General features: G+C 44.9%; 2 protein-coding genes across 4 annotated transcripts in view; one reads left to right on the forward strand and one right to left on the reverse strand.

The window, feature by feature from the left end:
• OARD1 (O-acyl-ADP-ribose deacylase 1) overlaps positions 1 to 6,070 on the forward strand; it is a gene marked incomplete at its 5' end in the record, with an annotated part of 41,391 nt that extends 35,321 nt beyond the window's left edge. Inside the window, one exon of the mRNA XM_083619704.1 lies at positions 6,030 to 6,070. The remainder of the gene's footprint in view (positions 1 to 6,029) is intronic.
• A 4,580-nt stretch (positions 6,071 to 10,650) lies between these two features.
• The window catches only part of BAK1 (BCL2 antagonist/killer 1), a gene marked incomplete at its 3' end in the record, with an annotated part of 37,800 nt that continues 24,160 nt past the window's right edge, over positions 10,651 to 24,290 (reverse strand). Inside the window, exons 1-5 of one of the 3 annotated variants that reach the window (XM_083619689.1) lie at positions 18,159 to 19,263; positions 17,679 to 17,852; positions 17,438 to 17,581; positions 14,080 to 14,260; positions 10,651 to 13,666 (exon numbers count right to left, since the gene is read on the reverse strand). In XM_083619689.1, the coding sequence (XP_083475815.1) occupies positions 13,559 to 13,666; positions 14,080 to 14,260; positions 17,438 to 17,581; positions 17,679 to 17,852; positions 18,159 to 18,178 (627 nt within the window). In that variant the 5' untranslated portion in view covers positions 18,179 to 19,263. Of the gene's footprint in view, positions 13,667 to 14,079; positions 14,261 to 16,178; positions 16,369 to 17,437; positions 17,582 to 17,678; positions 17,853 to 18,158; positions 19,264 to 24,290 lie in introns of those variants that run through there. The other 2 variants (XM_083619688.1, XM_083619690.1) reach the window with 2 other exon arrangements.

The raw sequence follows: 24,290 nt of genomic DNA on the forward strand, positions 1-24,290 counted from the left end.
GCCCAGCGTGGCTTAATTGGCTGCATGCTGTGTGTGTTCTGGGGGGGGGGAGCCATTGCGCCCGTTTTGCTTCTTTGAGAGGTATTCCGTTGTCCGAGCGGATGGAACGTCCCGCTTTGCAACAGAACGCGACCACCCTGGCAAAGTTGCGCGGCTCGGGCGCCCCCCACGCGCCGCCTTTTGTTTCCCTTACCTTCCCGGAGCGGAACTTCGCCGTCTTGCCAGGGCGGACGCGAGGAGCGAGCCAATGGGCTTCAGCCTCTCTCGAGCTCTCGCTGTGCCCAAGCTGCGGGAGGAAGAGAGCAGGGGCGAGGCGTCGCCTTTGTGAAGAGCCTGTGTGGGTCGGGTTACACAACAGGGACTGCGGCGTGCAAGTACGATGAGGAGAGAGGAGGAGATCGCTCTCGCTCTCTCCCCGGCGGCGCACCGTTTGTGTAACAGGCTGCAGAGGGCGGGGTACAGCAGCCACCCTTCTCCGAGGCCAGTCACCCGTCAGAGTTGGGCTGAAGGGCTTGCGGAGCCAGGCCAGGCTGACGAGCTGGTGCAGTTCCTAGAAGAGATTCAGAGCTGAACCAGGAAGCTTCTCCTTTAAAAAAATATCCCATCTGCCACAATCAACTCGTCGAAGGGCCTTGGGCAGGCCATTGCTCAGTCCTCTCCCAGAGTATGGTGGTGATAGTAGTGTCCTACCTTCCAGGGTTGTAAAACCTTGCTGAAGGAGATTCTTAAGAAGAGGATGAGGTGGTGAGCCAGCTCCCAGGCTGTACACCAGGAATAGAGAACCTCAGGCCCCATTATAACCTCTCCCCAGGCCATCTTCTGCACCACACTCCTTACCAGCCCTTCTTTGCACCCCCGGTTTTTGACTGGCTGCAATATGTCCTTGAACTCTGATAATGCTTATTGTGCATGGAGGATAGAACCTAGCGTCCTGTACAACGGTAACATTTACATTGTTGCTCTGCTCACATTTGCCTCTGGCCCTTCCCACCAATGGCGTGTGGAAGGTTTCACTGGAGGAAATGCGACCCTCGGGTTCCCCACCCTCCTGCTGTACACCAAAGAGAGCTGCTAGCCTAGCCTCGTATCACTGTCAACTCCCTCCACTCATCTCTCATCCCTCTGGGTTAGCCGCTGGGCATCCGGTGGTCCTCAAAGGGCCAAATTCTTGTTGCAAAGCTTACCAGCCAAGATAATGTCTACAAATCTCTTTGAATGCTCTGGTCTTCCTCAGTTCCCTTCAAACTCCATGCACCCCTTCCCATGCAATTGAAACAGGCCTTTTGAGTATTGAAACCCTTGGTGCATAAGCATCTGAGCTGTTGCGTTTGCTGTTTAATTACTGATGCTCTTTGCTGTGCAACCTTCATTAACCATATGCACTTGGGAGCACCTCTCTGCCAAAGTTAGCATAAGCCACTTGAATAAATAACAGCAACATTACAGATGCATGCTAAATGCAAATAAAAGCTAGACATCCATTTCCATTAGCGGCTTGCCTGCAACACAGAGAGCATTAAAGACTCATTCGCTTTGGCTATGGATAGTTATCTAATTTTTTATGCCTTGAAACAAGGCTGATGTGTCCAGATGGAATTTAATATTATTGCTGTTGCACATAATTAGTGTTATGTTTTATTGCACTCGAATGGTGCTAAAGAAAATTATTTGGTGGGAGACATTTGTGCTAAGGAGCAGATGTGAGCTGGTGTGATTGTGCAGAGCTTTCTGTAAGTGCCATTAACTTTCTGCATGCAGCTGTCCCTTCAAAGTAGCAAGTGAAATGCATTAATCCAAGAATGGGCATCTGGATGTCAGTACAATGCCTGTTGTGGCAAAGAGCTTGAGCAAGCAAACTATAACTAAGAAGTATTACTACAGTCTGTGAGATCAGCTTTGGGCAGGACACCTTCAGCAAGCCTCCTCCTTGAGTCTTATCTTCTCACTGTCATTATTGCCACCTGCTGTAAGAGATAGTGTGCCATTCTGCTGAGTGTTTAAGGTATGGGAAGCTGGAATTAGATGTGAACAAGCATTTGCTTCAACAACACAGGGAGCAGAGATATTTTATGTTCTTCGGCATAGATAGTCACTGACTATGGACTATTTATCCCAAAGCAATTTTCTTCCTAGGGCCTTTGGGAATAGCTCACTTGTGTTTTCAACTTCTTGAGACAGAAGAGCAAAGGCTCTTGAGATCTTTGCAACGGAGTACTTAATATTCTTCCTTGTTTGACAATAAGCAAGGAAGAACTGATGTGAAGACTGGATGACAAATAACAGTTCTGCTACATCCAAAATTGGTCTGCTGTGTTGGCCTAGGAGAAATCTGGAGCTCCAAGTACTGCTTAGACCAGCTATTGTTGTTGTTGTTTAGTCGTTTAGTCGTGTCCGACTCTTCGTGACCCCATGGACCAGAGCACGCCAGGCACTTCTGTCTTCCACTGCCTCCTGCAGTTTGGTCAAACTCATGCTGGTAGTTTCGAGAACACTGTCCAACCATCTCGTCCTCTGTCTTCCCCTTCTCCTTGTGCCCTCCATCTTTCCCAACCTCAGGGTCTTTTCCAGGGAGTCTTCTCTTCTCATGAGGTGGCCAAAACCCAGACATTAATTACATGTGTTTTTATCGAACGCATTTACTCTAAGAGATCAGGGAGGGTGAAAATAGAAGGCATACAGAACCAACACAGAAGGAATTTAGGACAACATTGCTGGTTCAGTGCTGATTCTCCTTGCAAGGTGCAGTGTCCCAAGTGTGTTGGTGGGAGTCTGCACTTGTTATGGCTATTCTCATGTCGTATGAAGGAGCACATGTGATCCATTGTTTGGTATAGATGGTTCTCCAAGTATTGAGGATGAATATGAAAAAAATAATAATAACAGGGAGACCTGGTATTTGCACATTCTTCTGTGAACCCACCTGAAGTTATCTGCTTGGCTAGACCAGACTCAACCAGATCCCCATGCTCCAGTCGCGCAAATTTGCTCCAGAGCCAAGATTGCAGTGTCCACAGCAGACACTTTCATAATGGAATTGCTTTGGTAACGGAAATCACACTGTAGGGCTGTAATCTTAATGCTTCTTTCTGCCTGACTGTTAAGACAGTGTGCACCTGGGTATCTAGGGAAGCAGTTGCTACTGTATTAAATGCAAACTGGAAAGAGCAAACTGTGAAGTTAATGAGAAACCCAGTTTATTTACTAAGGCCATAGGAGAATGTTGTGATCAAGGAAGGATGCAATCCCTTTTGTTAGCTCCCTTCTCAGCTGTCAGATAAGTGTTTGCTATATACGTGCATCACTGGTGTTATTTGGATATATAATGGCAACCTGGTCCCCATGCCATTAGGTAAATCTGATTCTCAGTATGCAAACTGGACCAGACCCAAAGGGAACAGGCTGCATCTACAATAGTACAAGGTGTGCTGATCTCCAGTTCTAAAGTGTGGGGCACTCATTTCCAGATCTGAGTTTGGCTTTGCAAGACAAAGGTTTCAAAGACCTCCAGAACAAAATGATCTCCTTGTGCCATGGGTCATGTAGCAAGCACAGCAGGAGTTGGACTTTCAGCCTGTCATAAAATATAGCCGTATCTCAGGGGTAACTGCTTAGAGCTGATTTAAGTATGATGCTGGGCATGTATTAAAAACAGCAGTAAACTTACCTGTGCAAAATCACATGCACCCAGGGCACTGTGTCCCCTTCCTTGAATATACAACAAGGATGGAGACCCTGTGGCCCTCCAGACATTGTTGAACTCCATCTCCCTTCAAGCCAGCACCGACAGTGGTCAGGGACGATGGAAGAAGGAGTGCAACAACATTGGGAGGACCACACCTTCCCAATTCCTCCTGTGCAGGTGTCATGAGTCCCAAAGTGTGACTATGCTGAAGAGTGGGGTGGGCAGGCTGGGGCAGATGAGGAAGGGGAAACAAAAAGATGACATAGGGGTGCTGAGACCAGGAAACAGGCTGGTTGAGGCAGGTAATTCCGCTTCCCAGGATGACTACTTTGGATGGGGAAGCAGGGTCTCCCTTAGTTACTATGTCATCTTAGGGCAAAAACATACTATATACTAAGACCAGAGGCTGCCACTGTGTAGCAGTACCCTCAGACACATTGATGCAGAGACACTGGGCTATATAGGATTAGAAGAAGAGTTTGGATTTGATATACCGCTTTATCACTACCCGAAGGAGTCTCAAAGCGGCTAACAATCTCCTTTTCTCTTCCTCCCCCACAACAAACACTCTGTGAGGTGAGTGGGGCTGAGAGACTTCAGAGAAGTGTGACTGGCCCAAGGTCACCAAGCAGCTGCAGGTGGAGGAGCAGGGAATCGAACCTGGTTCACCAGATTACGAGTCTACCGCTCTTAACCACTACACCACACTGGCTCTCAAGTCTGAGGCACATTTTTTCTGTCCTGAGCTCACTGGCTGCCCCCAACCTGTTTTATTTTTGTTTTGGTTATGAATGTATTGGTCATTTCAGTACCAATTTCTATTTTTAAAAAAATCTCAAAGCAGCCAATAGAACATTACAAAATATCAAAATATAACATGGCTATGAGAGTCAATTACATGCCTTCCCCTTGGGTCTCTTTCTCCCCCAGGACAGCTGCTTTTAAAAAAATGTCCTGTGGGATTAGGTGAAGGAGGCTTAGATTAATTTGGTGTTAGGCCCATTATGGAGCTACTAGGTAGCAGTGAAGTCTGCTTTAGGACTTACATTCCTTCACTCCAATGCTACCTTAGGTGAAAATTTAATTAGGTCTTAACCTTGGCTGTTGTGGAGTTAATAACTACAATTGAGAAGTTTGGTTAACTACCATTATAAGGCTCTCTCTTTTTGTGGGAGGGGGATTGTTAGACAGCAGCTGCCCTTTTTATGAGGGCCATTTATCTTTTGTTATGTTTAACCTTCCACTAAACAAAGAGGGAGAGAGAATCCTGCAGGAGCAAGTGCAGCTGGTAGCATTCTTGGTGTGTATCTTTTTATGGGTCTCTGCTGAACCTGCTATGAGACAGGAAGGTTAAGAATAGACTATGATCCCGCTTAAGTTACAGTAGCACATTGCTCCCCATCTGCTAATGTAATGCATACTCAGTAGAGTTGGACCTGGGGGTTACCAGTGCAAGATGGACCTGGGGGTTACCAGTGCACTCTTGTTTTTCTGTGGATTAACCTGGTTCCTCAAGTGATGCAGGCACCCTTGGTATCCACAGCGTTAGAATTGTTGAAATAACCATTATTGTCCCATTTCTCTAGGATGCTTTTGAGAGCCTCTTGCAGACTCCACCTTATCAGGAGGTCCATTCCACCCAGTGTAGGAATCAGGCCTTTGGTGTTGTAGCGTCTACCCTTTGGCATTCCCTTCCCTTGAATGTTAGACAGGTACCATCTCTGCTCCCTTGCCAGCGCCTGCGAAAGACGTTCCTCTTTTAACAAGCCTTATAAGTTGAGCTCTTTCCTAGTCTGCTTCTGTACTGGAATTGTTTTGAAAGGAGGGGAATAAATAAATAAAATAAACTCTGTAGACAGAATGAAAGGGCTTTCATGCGATGAAAAGGCCGGGACACGAGTGACAGCTGTTCCTCTGGCACTGCTTGGCTGCAGTTGCATCTCATTGGCATACCAGGGTGACAGGAACACTTAGAAAGGAGAGATAGTCAAGGGCAATATCCAATGTGATGTGAGCGGACTCCTGCGCATGCAGCAGCACTTCCTTACCCCACCAAAACTGCACAAAACCTGCTCCACAGGGCCGGGCGACCCTGTGATTCAAGGCAAAGCCAGCTAAAACAACAAATGCATCAGAATAAGGGAGGTAACAGTGCCAGGACTGTTTGGCCAGCACTTGGTAACCACGATGACTAGATATGGGGTTAAATGAATGTACAATTTTCTGTTTGGATGCATTTTGTTACCTTTGACCCCTCAGAAGCGACATGATGTGAGACCTAGTGGGCCTACAGAAACCAGTAGGCCAACAGTCAGTTTCACATGCTCCTATATGTCTCTCTGTTCAGATTCCAGCTCTGCCCTGGACTGCCATGTTTGGACCTCTTTCATTCAGCCTCAGTTCTTCCTTCATAGAATCGGGAAAGCGACAACCTGCTTTGTATGGTCAGTGAGATATGACCACGCCATCTAGCTATCCTCAGCCATTCCGCATAAGGCAGGTGGTATATTAAAATACAGTATTGCGCTGCGGTCTAAACCACTGAGCCTCTTGGGCTTGCTGATCAGAAGGTCAGCGGTTCAAATCCTGCAACAGGGTGATTGTCCATTGCTCTGTCCCAGCTTCTGCCAACCTAGCAGTTCGAAGGACACTAGTGCAAGTGGTAAATAGCATTTCTGTGAGCTCTGGTTTCTGATATGGTGTTGCACCAGAAGCGGTTCAGTCATGCTGGCCATGAGCCGGAAAGCTGTCTGGACAAACGCTGGCTCCCTCAGCCTGAAAGCGAGATGAACACCACACCCTATAGTCGCCTTTGATGGGACTTAACTGTCCAGGGGCCCTTTACCCTTTACCTTATATTAAGATAAGGAGCATTAACAGTAATGACAATTCTATAAATGCATAAATGGAAAACTTATTTGGGAATTTTAAACTCTGGACCTGGTTCTTAAGTCATGTAGGAACATAGAAATTTGCCTTATATTGATTCAAACTCAATGTTTGCATCTAGCTCAATGTTGTCTACACTAACTGGCAATCCAGAGTTTCAGACTAGTTCTCTCCCAGCTGTCCTTGGAGATACTGGGGATTGAATCTGCATGCAAAGCAGATGCTCAACCCAGAGTGGTGGCCCTTCCACAAAGCTCTACTTCCCTTTCATTTTATAGCAAGGGTGGTGAATTTGTGCCCCCCTCCATATTTCTGGATTACAATACCCCATCACCATTGATCATTGGTCATGCTGGCTGGGGTTGATGTAAGCTGAATCTCAACATCTGGGGGGGTCACACATTCCCCATCCTTATGTTAAAGAGTATGCCTAAATTTTCTCCATTGCCTGATTGAAAACGGTCAAAACTTATGCATTTGGGGAAATGATTTCCTGTGGAAGATTAGCGGTGAAATCAAGTGGAAACTACTGGTGAGGATGGAGCAGGCAGGAAAATGTGTCAAGGGTGCAGAACAACAGATGCCTACAACTTCAGAGGGAGAGGCAGTGAAGGTCTTTACATCCAGTTGGATGGCTAGTTGATGTTTGGAATGACATGGAGATGCATTTTTGGGGGGTTCCAGAATCCTCCATGAGCTCTTTGAGCAGCTGCAGCTGCTGTTAGAGGCAAAGAGCATTAGTGGGAATGACTGGCACAAGCTGGCATCCAGACTTGGCATCTGTGGCATGAAAATCAGGTGACTTTTAGTTTTAGGACCGATTTCGGTGATGTTATTTGATATTGTTGTGCTTGTTTTTATTATAGCTTGTGTATTTTTATCCAGACTATAAGCCACCTTGGATATTTTACTGGAAGGTGGGATACAAATTGTGTCAATAAATTACCTACCTTGGAATGGCAGTAGATTCCACATGCACACAAAAATAGTTGGGTAATGCAGAACAATAGTGTCTTGCCAGGACCTGTTGGTCCAGTGTGCAACAAAAACATACAAATATTAGTTTGAAATTGACCAGCCCTTGTGTTTTTATCACATTTGGGTTGAATGTTCACAAGGATGGCCATGGCAGCTTCCAGTCAAAACTCCTACAAATGCAATCCTATGCATATCTACTTAGAAGTATGTCTTATTAATTTCAATGAAGCTTACTCCCAGGCAAGTGTGCTTAGAATTAATCATAACCTAAACCTACCTTTTTTGCCTTGGATTTTGTCAGCAAGTAGGCAATGCTGCTTTTATGGCTATTTAAGACTGTTGCCTTTTCCAGTCTTCATTAATTGCTTTTAGCTTCCACTTTCCTTTTACTGTCTTTGTTTATTAGTTTGCCAGCGTGGGAAATGCAGGTGGTGAGATGAATCTCCGTGCTTCCGTCTTTCATCCTACACTGCAGGTAATGTTCTTAATATCCAGGCTGTTTCCTGACAGCCTATTTATTTTGCATTCATCCTGATTTGTTTGCAGAGAGGTCATATGATATCACATCAAGCAATTGTTACCTTACTTATCCCAGTGCACTTTCCTGTCACTTTATATACTCTAAGGAGCCTGATTTTTTTTGGGGGGGTGAGGAGCTGTGCAGAGTGCAGAACCCACTTCCATTGCATAAGCCAAGCCATGGCTTGGTGTGAATGGCAGGGTCTCGGAAAAGAGATTGCACTCCTTTTGCTGCTGTGCCACACTGAGCGAATGCATACTTGACTTAGAATGTTGTCCAAACCCTCTCCCAGACAAACCATAAGCTGTAAACTATAGGGAAAACCAAGATGGCTTCTATAAACTGTACAACTTCATGCGGGAAGTGGGATGGCACAGCTTTGGAAGCATAAATCCACTTTTAAAAAAACGCAAAATATCAAAACAAAGCCACTTCCTAAACAGCTCTCCACAGCAACAAACAAAAACAGAAACACATTAAGGAAACACCTTGTATTTCGAGCTCATGTTCATACACTTAAATAACATAAACTTAAAACCATTTGCATTTGCATATAACTTTTATTTTGACATATATATTACAGAAACTACCATTTAACATTTACTTAGTGCCAGTAGTGTGCCAGGCACTTCACAATTCAGAAGTACATGGAAGGCATAGCTTTCCAGGAAAACAAGCCAGTGCATTCCCCATGAATACCCCACGCAACGGATGCTGGAGTGCTCATTTGGGGAGTGTGATAAGAGGCACCTTCGCTGTATCTCCAAAGGCAGTAGCACCACCATGCCCCCATGGAGGGGTCAGATCTTGATGGAGGTAGAGAGGCAGATTTGTTTTTTGCCTGGTGCATGATGTGATACATGCAAGAAACCTTATATACCCAGATCCAATAGAAGGGGCCCCCTTTCTTGGCCTTTTGAGACCAGAACAACAATCCCTGCTAGATGTCTGTATTAAACACCACAGAGGGACATCTTTCCAAATCCCAAAGCAGTCTGTGTATACAGCAGGAGATATAGCTGTAGACTCTTTTCCTCCAATAAACACTCAATTCAGGATCTGCATTTAGAGCTGGAATTCTCCAAACTCCTGGCCATGCACACCACATTGCCATTAAGCAATGTGATTTAAAGAGGACAGCCCCTTTCCCTACTTGTGTTTATTTCCCCGGAAGACGTTCTTTCTTCTTCCTCCAGCGATTCACGCGTCCAGCAGTGATTCACTTTTCAAGCGATCGCCTTGCAGGTAAGGAGGCAAGATAATGAAAACAATTCTGCTGGATGCACTGATATCCTGGGTACCTCTGGATTATTAGCTTCATTCCCTTTGAATCCCTGAGGACAAGGGGGCTGTTAAAGCTGGGTGTGATGCACGGAAAATAATAAGCAGCTTCTTAAATAGAATACAGAACAAAGGGAGCAGATTCATAGCTACATTATGGCTTCAAGTATGTATGTAAAAACTTAACTGTCATCCCCAAAGATTTCCTTAGTGGCTCATGTAGTTTAGACTGCTGAGCAGTCTACTTGGAGAAGCATTGCCTCTACCTATTTCATGGCTATAAACCCAGAGCTGCCACAAGTGTCACTAGGAGTGTTTCCTATGCTCTAGAGGGGCAACCAATTCTATGGCACAGATGGAGACTTTAAGTTGGAAACCCTTGAATAAATGAGTTGGACAGAATATTAGCTAAAGCCTTTAATATATGGGGGGGGGGAAATTCATTGCTAGGTAAGAGACCTAGTCAAATGTTACTGACCAGCCCCCAGGAACGGTGTTCATTTGGAACCTAAGAGGCACCTGCTGCATCAGACCAGTGGCCCATTTAGTCAGTGGTCCAACCAGACGCCTATGGGAAGCTACAACAGCACCCATCCCTCCTGTGGTTCCCTGGGTGTGTACTGTCTCCGAAACTGGAGGTAGAACTTATCCATTGATAGCCTTATTCTTCATGAATTTGTCTAATCCTCTTTTGAAGCCATACGTTCTTCAAACGTTTAAGCAGCATTTCTCAAACCAAGATGCTGGTGAAGCCCAACCTCTGCCTCTACCCAGAACTCTGTGCTCTGAAATTTAAAATGCTTTATCCAGCATAAATTAGGCAAACTTGCACAAATGCTGATTTTGCAGAATTTAGACCGCACTCCTAATTCCATTTACTGGGGAGTGAGACCCACTGAATTCAATAGGATTTACTTCAAAGTAGGCATGATTAAGATTGTCTTGTTAGTCTGGTTTTCCTAATCATGGGGTGAAAAAGCTATGGAGGTCACTGGTGCCCCACTGTTAGTCACTAGATATTTTGGTTAGCCACCTCTGAGATTTCAGCAGCATTGCCCATCATTTCAGATGTATCTTCACAGTCAAAAGAGTTTAGATCCTTGCTTATTTTGTAGAAGAATCAATGCTGAGATTCTCAAGAAATTAAATTCTGCATCCAGTACCCTAGCCTGTGTTTCTGCAGCTTTGTCGTTTACATATGCCATACCTTATGACATGACATGTTTAAACTTGAAACAACTCAGAATGGTGCAACTTTTTGATCTACACATAATTCTCCATCAGTAGAAACAAAAATCCCTAAAGCGATGCAAAGATTTATTGGAGCAATACCTGTTCCCAACAGATTCCTTTTCTCCCACAATTTTACTTGGCTCTTCTTTGGCAGAAATGGCTATTTGTTGAAAATACATTGCTGCCACAAATCTCTGTACGCGAGTTCTCATTGCTAGAACTTTTACCATCTCTGTATCTCCATGGACACTCTGGCTGGTGAAATCCACAGTGGTTGACAGCCCCTGTGTGGATCAGCTAGTACCAGGGCCTCCCTGCCTCCTGGATTTGCTTTTTTACTCAAATTGTTTGCCACCCGGTCCTTCAGCTGAGTGGCAGGACATGTACCTATGCAGCAGGGATGAGCAACCTTCTTCTTTCTTCCCTGCCAAGGGCCACATTTCCTTGGGAGAAATCTCCCAGGGCCTATATACTGGCAGCGGGCAGAGTCTGAGCCAATGGTGGGTGGTGCCAAAGATCAAAGTGTTTGGCATAAACTAAACAAATAAAAACCACCCTGCTTCAATTTTCACCATGAGTAGTACCTTAGATTCCCAATCTTTTGTAGATCTACCTAGAAGTAAGCTACCATAGGCTTGATAGATTAGATCCACATAAGTGTACGATGGATTTTTTTTGTACAACTGCTGTTCTGAAAAAGATTCTTTTCCTACTTTAGTATGATACACAAACACACACAGCAGAAGCCTACTGATCTGTTCTCAGACAAATCCCAGTTTCAGCATAGCCAGCGGTAAGGAATGATGAGATGTGCAGCTCGTCGTCAGACTATAGGTTCACTGGAAACAAAATGGGACTTCAGAAAAGTAAGATTGCATTGGGCAGGGATGAAGTTCAGCATGCATCAAGACATAACCATTACAAACCTTAAGGCCATGACAAAGTTAAATTATTGTTAGCCAAATCAAACATTTTAAACAAAACAAATATTGCTGCCATGCACATTCAGAAGAAATCTAGGCGGTGTGACTTTTTTAAAAAAGCAAACAAACAATGTACAGAAAATGCATACATTGCTTCTAAGTATTTGTCTTAAGAGCTCTTGGAAACCAAGAAAGAGATGAAAGAAGCTACAAAGTAAGCTTTTGCCTTATAGCTTTGTAAAGGGAGGAACTGCAAAGCAAGGAAAAGGAACCCTTTGTGCTCAAAATCTTGGCTTCACTGCAGTCAATGCAGTTTTATCCTAGTTTAAAAGCTATACAAAACAAGAGTTAAGTAAGCAATGTGGACAGGTTGGTGGAGTGTTGTAATTTTTTTGTATTTTTTTGTAGCTAAGCAGGACTTTGCAGCTAAAGACTTTGAAAACCAGAACTCCTTCAAATGGCAAGTTCCAGCTCTGCACATTTGCTTGGAGTCAAGGACAGCTCCAATCATGCACTTCCAAATCCCATCAATTTCAGTGGGAGACATAAGCACATGCTCAACTTTCACACTAAAACCTGTAGGAAATGCAGCCTGATCTTCTGCATATTTATTCCGATCGGATTGCATTTATTAGGGCAAAGTTAGAGCACCTGTGGCCCTCCTTACAGCTCCCATCATCCCTGACTACTGCCCATGCTGTATGGGGCTGATGGGAGTTTGTGTCCAATAACATCTGGAGGTCTACAGGTCCCCCATCCCTATCTTACGTTAGGGGTAGCAATTCATGTGCTGACTTTTTGACGCCATTTGCATCAAAGGGAATTGAAGCTTTGGGCTAGTGATTGTCAAAGGGGTAAATAATTATAATGGAATCAAACAAAAAAAATGCCTTCCCCAATTCCTTCAACAACTTTTTGCCCCCCTCCCAAACTGCATACACAGACTACCTGGTCAAGGTGGACAGCAATAATGCTGACACGTAAGGAACCAAGAGATCTCTGTTGCATGAAAAGAAGCGTATTCATAACTTCTGCAGTGGCTGGCGCTCTCCACTGACAGAGAAGAATCACTGCAACTAAGTTAAAAGTAAGTGAGGACATGAGAGTGATCAACTAATGACTACTGAGCTCTATGCCTGATCAAGGAAATAATCTGGTGGATGACAAATAGGTCTGCATATACAGTGGAACCTCGGCATCTCAGAAGCCGAACGTTTTTGTTTTCGAATGCCTAAACCCGGAAGTAATTGCTTCCATTTTCAAATGCGCCTCAGAAGTTGAACAGCTTCCGCTGTGTGTTTTTCAATTTTCTCAGTAGATTTTGCTGACTGCCCATTGCTCCTCAGTTTTTGAACGTTTCAGAAGTCGAACGGTCTTCTGGAATGGATTATGTTCGAAAACCGAGGTTCCACTGGAATGAAATATTTTAGACAATGTCTCACTCGGCTGCCCCTTCTGGGATAGGCTTTGTCTAGGTGTACATCTACAGATCTTAGAAGGTGCTACTCATGCACAGGAACAAATCTACATGATCTCCCAATCAGCCACATGATTATTTCAGCACTAGAAAAGCATAAGGCAGTGGAAGAATTGACAGCTGTACTGAGCAAACAACAGTGCTGTGCATGCTGCTTGACCTTCTGCTTTCTTTAAGAATGGAATTGCAAAAGCTGAGATTATGCTGGCCCTGAGAACATTCTGGAAAAGGACTTGTCCTTCTTAAGAGATTTCAGGGAGGAAACAACATCCGGCAGCACCATGAATGTAACCAACCTGTTGTTTCTCACTCCCCCCCCCCCTCCGTCCCCGGTGGTCTCTTGAAGTAATAAATCCTCTCCCATACTCAGTTCCACCTTTTTAAATACTATGCTGCGGATTTCTTGTGTTTGAAATCTCCATGTGGATGGTTAATAAGCTGGTGTCATATTGGAAGGTGATAAAGAACCATCTGGCTTCCTTTGGTTGTTTCCTGAATCCTCCTTGACAAGTGTCACCTCCCAGGAGCGAGTCAGTGGCTGGGATGCAAATGGCCAGTGACACTCTCCTTCCCGGTCACTGGTTGTTGAAGAAGCGCCGCATCACAAAGTGGCCCAGCAAAATCACGGCGGCCACTGTCACCACGTACTTCCAGTAAACGTTGCTTAAGTCCAGTGCTGCCGCCTAGAGGAGGAGGGGAAAAAATACTGTTACCTGCAGAAATGTTGGGAGGACCCATTCCAGGGCAACCACAGCAATTTCTTGGCATGTATTTCCCCACTCCCTGAAAGAAAAGTTAGATGCCAGGAAGGTGTGCCAACAGCTTATGGAGGCAAGCCTGAGGTTGCACAGGTGCACCAATAGTGTTGATCTGGCACCTACCCCCAAGGCCCTGCACACCCCCGATCACACACCCCAACACCTTCTCAGTAGACAGCAATGACTCCACTGTTGGGAGGGCAGCAGCCTGGCATTGCCCTACTGTGTCCACTCCTGCCCACCCCAGATCAGCCCCAGCATACGTTCATAGTAAAAGAAATGTGTGTGTGTCTTTTTAAAAAACTAACCCACTCATCTTTGACATCTGGTTCACTTACCCATCCTCCCTGTTGGGCAATCCACTGGGCAATGCGGTTTCTAAGCACAAAGTCAGCCATGTAGCGGGCGATCCTGCTTAGGAAGCCGGTCAACCCCTGCTGGTACACATGGATTGCCATCCTGTAGCCGAAGCCCAGCAGTGCTATCACACGACCCCAGTTGATGCCGCTCTCAAACAAACTGTGGAAGAGACCATATTATTATTATTCTTAGAAAATTCAGGCTACATTTTATGGCCAGCTCTTTGCTACCCTCTACTGAGGCACAGCTTGTTCGCAGTCTGCTGCTGTAGCATTAAAAGCAACTTTCTGACCTGCCCCCTCACCATTCAACAGCGTGCTAGTGTCTTCCCCTGAGCAGTGCTAAGGCACAAGGCATATTTAACAAGACTTTTATATTGCCGAGGGGGGAAAAGGCTGTGTATGTGCCTTCAGTCACTTGGATCTTGTTCAAGCTGTTCCTCCCAAGAATCCAAATGTACACAGATTACTAAAATGTAGATACTTTCTATTGAGATACTTTTCTACAGCTGAGAAGTGTGCGTCCCGGAAGGCCAGCCACATGGGCTTCTGAAGGGCTGCAACTCCTCTGGAAGTGAGGCTTCCATCATTCATTCTGTTTCTAATCTACCCTTCATCATAAAGGGATCCTCGGGCTGTGTACAGCAAATGATAAATACGACAACACAGCAAATATATATGGGGGGCGGGGACCAGAGACCATGAAAACATCTATCTTACAGTTAAGAATCACGATGAAGAACAATTCTCAGCTCACTCCTCCCCAAACGCCTGACAGAACGAAAAGGTATTTACTTGACTATGAAAATGTGTGGCCAATCCACAGCTGGGAGGCCACAGTAGAGAAGGCCCTACCCCAAGTCACCGTGTTAGGTGGGACCAGGAGTAAGGCCTCCTCCAGATTGTAAGACTTGAGGTGGGAGATATTGGGAGAGGTGCTCCTTCTATAACATGCAATACAAAGAGGTAGAAGCATCCCTAGACGGCAAAATGGACTGTCATTTCAGACTGCAGGTGGTGATGACTTTTTAAATATATATAATATTCATACAAATATACTAATATTCATACAAATAAAAATGAAGAAACAACTTTGTAATAAATTTACACTTAAAAGCACACATGCGCAAATATAGTACTCCCCACCTGTGGCTTCAAATGGTACCTCTCTCCCCTAAATTCTGCTTGAAAGCACAGGCCAAGCCTGTACTGCTTTAGCTGTTTTAATTCCGAATTTTAGATTGTTGTAACCTGCCTTGGGACCTGCTGGCAAAGGGTAAGTAATAAATATTATAACAATAAGAATATAATGAGATCTGCTTCCAAAAGTCATATTGGAACAGGGTTAAGGCTCAGTCACGTAATTTCATCCAAACAGAAAACAAATTTTCCTCTGTTTGTACAGCTGCAACACCACATTATGTTCATACTGCGAAGTACAAGCACTGGTCTGTGGCAATGAAAAGCACAAAAAGTGATGGGTTGTGGCAAATCCTATCCTCAGTTGCAACCCATGGCGCCATTTACACTGGATAATCTGCAGTTGAATAACCCAGCAAATGAATCTGACCCTGTGTTCAATTGCCAGCAACATGGTCGAAGGAAAACAGTGTTCACTCTAGAAGCAAAGCAGCACATACTTGGATGCCTTTGGCATCCAAGAAGAAAAGGGGAAAAAATAAGACTTGTGAAAGCTGAGAATTGCTATCCACATAAACAGCAAGACACATCCCATATGATGCCTGCTCTGGCACTTAAATCTTCAGGATAGCTCTGCTCTGGTTACCACAGTCTTTAGGGGGAAGGAGTAGGGCCTTTTCTGAGGTGGCACCATCTACAGAACTATGCCACCTCTTTTTGCAGGATGCTCGGAGATGTTTGCCAGTCAACTTGGCTAATATTTAACATGCATTTCAACTTGATTGTTAGCGGCTCAGAGAACCCCTTTGGCTGACTGGCAGAATAATAAAAAAATCACAACAGGATTATCATTATTTTTGTGATGGTTGTTGTGTTTTTTTTTTAAAAAAAACAGAATTATAAGACAAAATGAGACTTAAACATGGAAGCATGTCTCATTAGGTTGCATAACCTTGAAGATTTTTGTGCCATTGTAAAAAGTTCAGCAGGCATAGTATGGAATGGAGAGAGTTCACACACACATCATCACTGAAAGAGAGGGAAGAGAAAGCACTGTAGGTTAATTTACCTGGTTGCAGCACACTGACCACCTCAAGGTGGCAAAGGGGTGAGAGCAACGCTGCTTGGCTTCCCAAGGAGGGGAGAGCAGGAAGAGAGGACACAAGAGACAGTTAAACAACATTCACAGGGAACGAGTATGGGTGCACCCGTCTATAGGCATGTATGCGCTGTGGGTCAGGGAGCAGAAAGAGAATTATGAGGGAGACCTCTGACCCAAATCCTTCTTTTGGCAACTGACCACCATGGACAAAGCTGCTTTGTCGCCAGACCACCTATGGTAATTTTCCTACCTGCCTGCTGGTTTAGAAAGACCTTGGCAAGAGGGAATGGGTTGATCCCTTCACTTTGCAACATGGCATGGGGAGGGTCCAGATGTTTGGCTCACTACTTTGAGCAGAGTTTCTGCAAAATCTACCTTGCTTACAGAAGTGGTATGAACATGCAATTAAAGCTGTGTGGGTCAGAAAATGACAGTCAAGATGGAATCCTTGTAGTGGCAGCATTTCTTCCTTAAAAAGGACCAAAAACGGGTACGAAGTCCCTTCCTAAAAACCGCAGTTACGTATCTAGTCCACACTTACTCCCCTGTTTTAATCACCCACTTTTCTGTAAAGACTTTTGTGAAATATGCTACTATTTGGAATGCTTAGTAATTTTTCAGCTGCAAGAACATCGTAACACCCGGAGGACAATAGCCTGATATTTATAAATGAAACAAGTACGTTTTTAAAGTTGCTGTCCTCCAACCCCAATTGTTGTCGTCATTATCATTATTCTTTTTCCAGAGAATGTGAATGCAATGACCCACATCTCTCTCTATACGTCTTGTGTATGTTTAATTTTTGTTCAGTTATATTGTTGTCCTTTATTTCTTTATTGTTGTAGGTTATTGATGTATATGTTTTTATTTAACTAAATAATTTTTTAAAAAAGAAATAATCTCAATTAAAACCAAAACAACATCAATAAAATCAAAGCAAACTGCATTAAAGCAACAAGCCCAAAATTTGTCTCAATCTTCTCCCTCTTCTTATGAGGGAACCTAACAGAGCAACATCTGAGAACTCTTCATATCAGAAAATTGAGCCAGCCTCTTGCTTTTGGGAGAGGGAAAAGTAGAGGCTGGGTGACCTACCTGGAGGCTATTTTGACGAAGTACTCATAGGCATTGTCCCTGGAGGGCTTCAGTGACTTCAGCATCTCAGAGAACTCGCTGTCATACCGTGCATTGATGTCATCCCCTATGGTGGCCAGGCGCCTGCCCACTTGGTTGTTGATGCTGCCCAAGAGACAAATGACCGTGTTAGACATGCCTGTGGAGGCAGACTGGCATGTGGCTTGCATTTTGGGTATAGGTTTCAAATATGTGCTCTTACTTGTCATGCTCCGGCTGCATCACAGCTATTTCTGGATCTATGGGCACTTCCTGCCCAGTCTGCTCCTGCTCCTGTTGGTATCGATAGAAAACATAGCTCTGGAAGACCTCTTCTGTCTGCTGTGCCACCTGGTCTTCTGCAAAAGGGCAACAAGGTGGATAAGAAAACAGGCACCTCCAATGTAAAGAAATATACAATAATAAGAGTACATTCATTTGTAAAAAAGGAATATACAACGGGATAGACAGGAAGTCTAGTGTGTTGGTATGTATATGGTTTTTTGGGGGGATTTGTTTTTTCTGTTCTTTCTTTTTTTTGTTTCATTTTCTTTCTAGGTATATAAAATTTGTATATAATTTTTGTATACATGTTGGAAATTATATTATAGTAAGTCCTGTAAGGTGACAACGTTTACCGATGTAATATAAGAATGTTAACAAATAAATAAAATGCAAATTCAAAAACAAAGGAAACAGGCACCTCCATCTAGAGCAGAACATGTGGTCTTCCAGATGCTCCAGCTCCCAGGAAATGCAGCCTGGTCTTCTGAATATTTACTCTGATTGGATTGCATTTATTAGGGCAAAGTTAGAGAACCTGTGGCCCTCCTACCTGACCACTGGCCACACTGCCTGGGGCTGATGGGAGATGGAGTCCAACAATGTCTGGAGGGTCACGGAGTCCCCATCCTTGCTATATATGGGAGCTGAACTCAACTGCCTTCTCCCACATGAACCTGGCCACCAACTGAGATCTGCTTTTGAGACCCTTCCCTGGGTTTCCCCCTTTGAAGGCTAAGCAAGTAGCAGTGGGAGACAGGGCCTTTTCTGTGGTGGCATCCACCCAAGCTCCTTCCCTAAAATTCATCAGCACTTCATTTTCTATCTTTTAGGTACCAGCCCAAGCCCATCCTGTTCTCTTGTGCTTTTAATGACTTTAATAAACAGTATTTGAGGTCCTTTTTAAATAAATATTTCTGCAATTTAATAATTGCTTCATCTGGGTTGTAATATCCTAGTCTTCATGTTTGTCCATTCTGTGAAGGACTGAACTAGACATGCCATTCAATTGCCCCAATGGGAATTTCCCTTGGAATGCAAATAGCAGGTTTGGAGAAGTGATTTTTGCAGCGCTGGTAGGAAGAGAAATAGGTTTAGAACAACAGCAACACTGTTTAACCCCAAGGGTCCAAGGTGCTCAGGCTTCCTTGTGGCTGCTTATTTATATAACAAAAAACTTGCACACTAAGTTGCATCTAGTTGGCCCCAAGGTGAACTACGTTGAGGCATCAGATTCCTGATCAGCTGCACCTGCTGAATTTTCTTCCTGTGCATAACTACTTAAAGGTGCAGGAGTCTTGTCTTCTGGCACAGGGCCACCCTTAACTGTTGCACATATACCAAAGCAAAATTTCACTGGAGAATGATGGCAGCGGTTGACTCACATCCGTTATGAGGAATCCCGAATCTCAGACTTGAATCAGTTTAGCAAATTTGCACTTGGATTTCATTACTCTAATCTCTTTCGGTTTCATGGAACTGGGCTGTTTCCAGCTAAGCACCGCCTGACTCAATGTAGATTCACCCCTGGCAGAGATTCACTTCTGTTTTTGTTACAGGTAACAAGGAAAGACGGGAAACCGACAAGGTGTGGCATTCTGGAATTCTGTCTACAGATACAAATGGAGCAAGGAGGCGGGGAAGATACTGTTGTGGTTTTTTTTAAAAAAATAAGGAAGACTAACTGTTCTCTGACACTCCATCTCAAAGCTAGGTGTGGCTGAACAGACTTGGAAAAATCCAACCTTTCTAAGGTCTACTGCCTGAATTGTCACAGTTGTGAAGAGGGTCGAAGCTGAAAACGCAGTGGCTGAGAACTGAACAACTAAGTACAGTGGTACCTCGGGTTACATACACTTCAGGTTACATATGCTTCAGGTTACAGACTTCGCTAACCCAGAAATATCACCTCGGGTTAAGAACTTTGCTTCAGGATGAGAACAGAAATCGTGTTCCGGCGGCATGGCAGCAGTGGGAGGCCCCATTAGCTAAAGTGGTGCTTCAGGTTAAGAACAGTTTCAGGTTAAGAATGGACCTCTGGAATAAATTAAGTACGTAACCAGAGGTACCACTGTAAAAGAAACACAGAGAACGCCAATTTACTGATGGTGCATCCATGAAGCTCTACAAGGAATGAGGAACCTGTAGCTCTTCAGATGTTGGTGAACTACAACTCCCATCAACCCTGCCCATTGGCCATGCTGGCTGAGTTTGATGTGAGTTGTGAGTCCATCAACATTTATAGGAAGATCCCTGTGACAGCTCCCTCTTTGCTGTGCATCAGAGCCCAAGCTAGACATTCAGCAGAGAGGCAAGTCTGGAAAGCTCTGTCTTTACTCAATTCTCATCTCAGCATTGGGCTTTCTTTAAAGCTGCAAAAATCCTGTGAAAGGCCCTAGGGACATGTCTTACCGGAAATCAGGGTTTAATGCAGGCCTCTGATGCCTCAAAGTAGAAGGGAAAGGAAAACCACAATTTGACAGAGAGAAGGTGGGGGTGGGAGGAAGGAGTCAATTCTTTCCCCTGCGCTCACCCTCACCCTCCAGCTTCTAGTAGCAGGCAAGCAGGAGCCATGGAATCCCAGCTTGTGGGGCACAAACAGCTGGCAGGGGAGTGAAGCGAAGTGGGAAGGCAGGGAGAGATGCTTAACCCTTCCCCACTGCTGGAAATTCTGTCTTCTGCCAGCTATTTTTTTTTCAGATGTTCAATGGAGATCTGGGTCTACTGCCAAATGATTAGATTAGGCTATGCACCCAGACTGCAGACACAACCAGCGAGATTAGACAAGGCACATTCCATGGATTTTGGACAAGTACAGTCAAGTGCAGAGTCTGCTCAGCAAGGATTTTACCATCTCCACTCAGTTTGACTTTCCGTATCGGGAAACACGAGTGTGCACACCTCTGTTCATTTAGTCAAATGGACAGCTTTTAGACTAGTCACATTAGCATTCCCAGCTTTAACTAGGAAGTTCCGAAAGGAAAAAGGTTCCATCCCATCTTTCAGCAAGAGCAAGCATTTCCTTTTACACTGGGGCAAGGGCAGGGAGCTACCCTCTTTGTGCCCGGGTTGTGGTGAACGGGGGAGGGGACACCCTTGGCCCTGTTTGCTTACTTGATGTCCTGAGAGAGGAATAGGGAATACAGGGCTGAAAGCTAAAGTTAAAGACGGTGACTGGGTTGAATGAGATGGTCTTAGGCCAGTCAACCACCAAATATTCTACATTTAGCGACTTTGCTCCCTTCTGTAGTCTTGATGATTGATTTATTGAACCAATAATAATAATAATAATAATAATAATAATAATAATAATAATAATATATTATTTATACCCCGCCCATCCGGCTGAATTTTCCCAGCCACTCTGAGTGGCTCCCAATCAAGTGCTAAAAACAATACAGCATTAAATATTAAAAACTTCCCTAAACAGGGCTGCCTTCTAGTATATTCTGTACTAGGTAGTATTAATATGCAGGGATCTTTGGGTCCCAAAGCAAAATGTAAATAAGCAACAACAAACCACTTTTTTGTACTTTGTGAACACATTTTTAAAGATTAACAGTTCCAGCAGTAGGATAGGTATCACACCATTAAGTTAGAACCAGCATGTAGCATAGTACAGGCACGTCCAAGTGGTCGATCACAATCCTGGTCGATTGCGTGATACTTATTCATCTCACAATTAAAAAAAAATATTTAAAAAGCTCAACAACTTAGGTCAGGGGTAGGCAACCTAACGCCCATGGGCCACAAACGGCCCTTGGGGGTCATTTAACCGGCCCACAAACCGCCCCACGAACCACCCACTCGGGGAGTCCCCATGCACTGCGCTAAACTGGTGCAGCGCAGAGACTCACTTCCGCGGTGCCAGAAATTGCGTCTGTGCATGGTCAGATGCCGGAAATCGTGTCTGCGCAGACGCAGGAAATTGCAGCCCAGGCGTGAACTGGCCCAGGTGAGGAAAACCTTGCTGACCCCTGACTTAGGTGAAGCCTCCCCCACAAAATATCAACAACTTCGGTCAATCCAATGGATAGATCACTGCCAGATTTTTTTTATAGTGGGAGTAGATCGCAGTCTCTTGGGAGTTGGACATGCCTGGCACAGTAGATATAGCACTGACCTGAGGAAACCCCAGTTGAAATCTCAGCTCAGCCATGAAGTTCACTAGATGACCTTATGTCAGCCACTCTCAGCCTTAACTACCTCACAAGGTTATTGTGAGGATGTGGGGAGAGGGATCCATGGGCTCTGTCTTGAGGACATCACAGGAAGGGCACCATAAAAATGTAGCATCCTTACTGAAGTGTGTGAACCTCATAGGCCACTTAGCCCATGCACATCGAAGGCAGCAATCCTAGGCATGTTTCCTTTGGGAGTAAGCTTTGGTGAACATGGGACTTACCGTATTTTTCGGCCCATAGGGCGCACCGGCCCATAGGGCGCACCTAGTTTTTTTGTGGGGAAATAAAGAAAAAAATGTTTTATTTCCCCCCCCGGCGCGGGGCTGGGGAAGCCTGAGCTTCCCCCAACCCCAGCCCCCAGAACAGGCAGCTCTCCGCAAGCTCTCCCACTTTGTGCAGCTCTCCCACGGCTTGCAGAGAGCTGCGCGAAGCCCGAAGCCTGGGGGCGCTGAGCTCAGCGCGCCCCCAGGCTTCGGGGTGCAGGCAGCTCTCCACAAGCCGTGGGAGAGCTGCGTGAAGTCGCGCAGCTCTCCCACTGCTTGCAGATAGCTTCCGGAAGCCTGGAGAGCGAGAGGGGTCGGTGCGCACCGACCCCTCTCGCTCTCCAGGCTTCAGCGAAAGCCTGCATTCACCCCATAGGACGCACACACATTTCTCCTTCATTTTTGGAGGGGAAAAAGTGCGTCCTATAGGGCGAAGCGTCCTATAGGGCGAAAAATACGGTACTTCCTAGTAAGCATGCATCGGATCTTGCTAGAAGACTTTTTAATACAGAAGAGCTGTGCCTTCCTTTGCCTTCCTCTCATGACCCTCTGATGGGGCAAGAGCCATTTGAGTCCAGAATCAAGTTTCCTGCACATATTGCCCTTCTAAATTTGCCATCTATTAAATGGAGGTAAAACTATACAGTGCTCCTGAAATCTTGCACACATTGCTGAACACTTTGGCGCTGTTGGCTCCAGCATGGCCAAGTGGAAGCTTATATTAGGCTGCAAATCAGGTGAAAAGTTAACTCCTTGCTGTATGCAGTGTTATCAAATCTTTCCCCGGCACAACTTAAAACATGACCACAACAAGCTGCAAATGATTATATTTACCACTTGGAAACTTTACAGAGGTGTACATGCTACCACAAAAGGAAACCTGGTCATTTGTAACAAGGAGTGAGAAGTGTATTTTTTACCACCAAATCTCCAAACTTCAGGGAAGCGGCTATGAAGTAGAAACTGAAATTTCATGTGACTGGATGCTACATTTCCCGAACTGTTATCTGCAAACCATGTTCAAGTTTCCAATAAGTTAAACAGTCATTTGCATCAGTTAATCAATAACTGCATTATAGTATGAAGATGCAAAGTGCCATGGAATTCTTAAGCATAACTTTCATTGAAAGAGCCCTTTCCCCCTCCCCCCTGGCCTTTTTAGGGTCTAACTCTTTCATGAGATGGAGGGAGCAGGGTGGGGTGGAAGATGCTTCATCAAAGAGTATGTTCAGTAGGTTAGGCAGTTTAAAGTGAACATCTAAGCAACTGTCCATTCAGTAAGATATTAGCCGTGTTTGCCCACCATAATAAGCCACAAACCATGACTTACTGTGTATGCAATGTATCCAATTTATTCCTTGCCGCTAGCATTGTGAGGAAACAACCCCTGATCCCTGGCTTAGTATTATACTGGAACTAAGAACTGTGGTTAACAATGATCTGAGGCCCAGGTTTGCTCTTGGCTTACCAACAGTGGTTTGTGGGGAATGAAACAAAGCAAGACCCATTTTCGACTTAATGCTAAGCCAAGGATTGTGGCTTGATTCATTCCAACATTAATGGGGACGAGGGAAGTTGAGTGAAATTTATTCCTTTATGGTATGCCACAGTTTATGGTTTACAGTAACACGAGAAGGCAGCCGTAGTCTATCCTGCTCTGCACTTTCCATGCTGTTGATGACCCAAGGCACAAATTTCACCAGAATATCTATGTGAATTAGGGCTGGGCGACATCTGGTTTTCAACAACATGATATATCACCAGCTAAACTTTGTGATATAGTCATACCTCATGTTATGTTTGCTTCATGTTACGTTTTTTCAGGTTGCATCCAGCGGAAAGGGTTGCTTCCGGGTTTCGCCGCTCGCGCATGTGTGCAAAATGACGTCACGCGCATGCACAGAAGTGGTGAATCGCAACCCGCGAGTGCGCAGACGCGCCGCTGCAGGTTGCGTTCCTTTCATGTTGTGAATGGGCCTCCGGAACGGATCCCGTTCACAACCAGAGGTACCACTGTACTGATAAATCACAATGTCTGAAATAAGGATGGAGCTATGTAGAGGCAATGGCTGGCTCCACGGTTTTCCCCACTGTGATTTTTGTGTA

The sequence above is a fragment of the Podarcis filfolensis genome, assembly GCF_964270895.1.
Source record: "Podarcis filfolensis genome assembly, chromosome: 6".
NCBI classification, from domain to species: Eukaryota; Metazoa; Chordata; class Lepidosauria; order Squamata; family Lacertidae; genus Podarcis; species Podarcis filfolensis.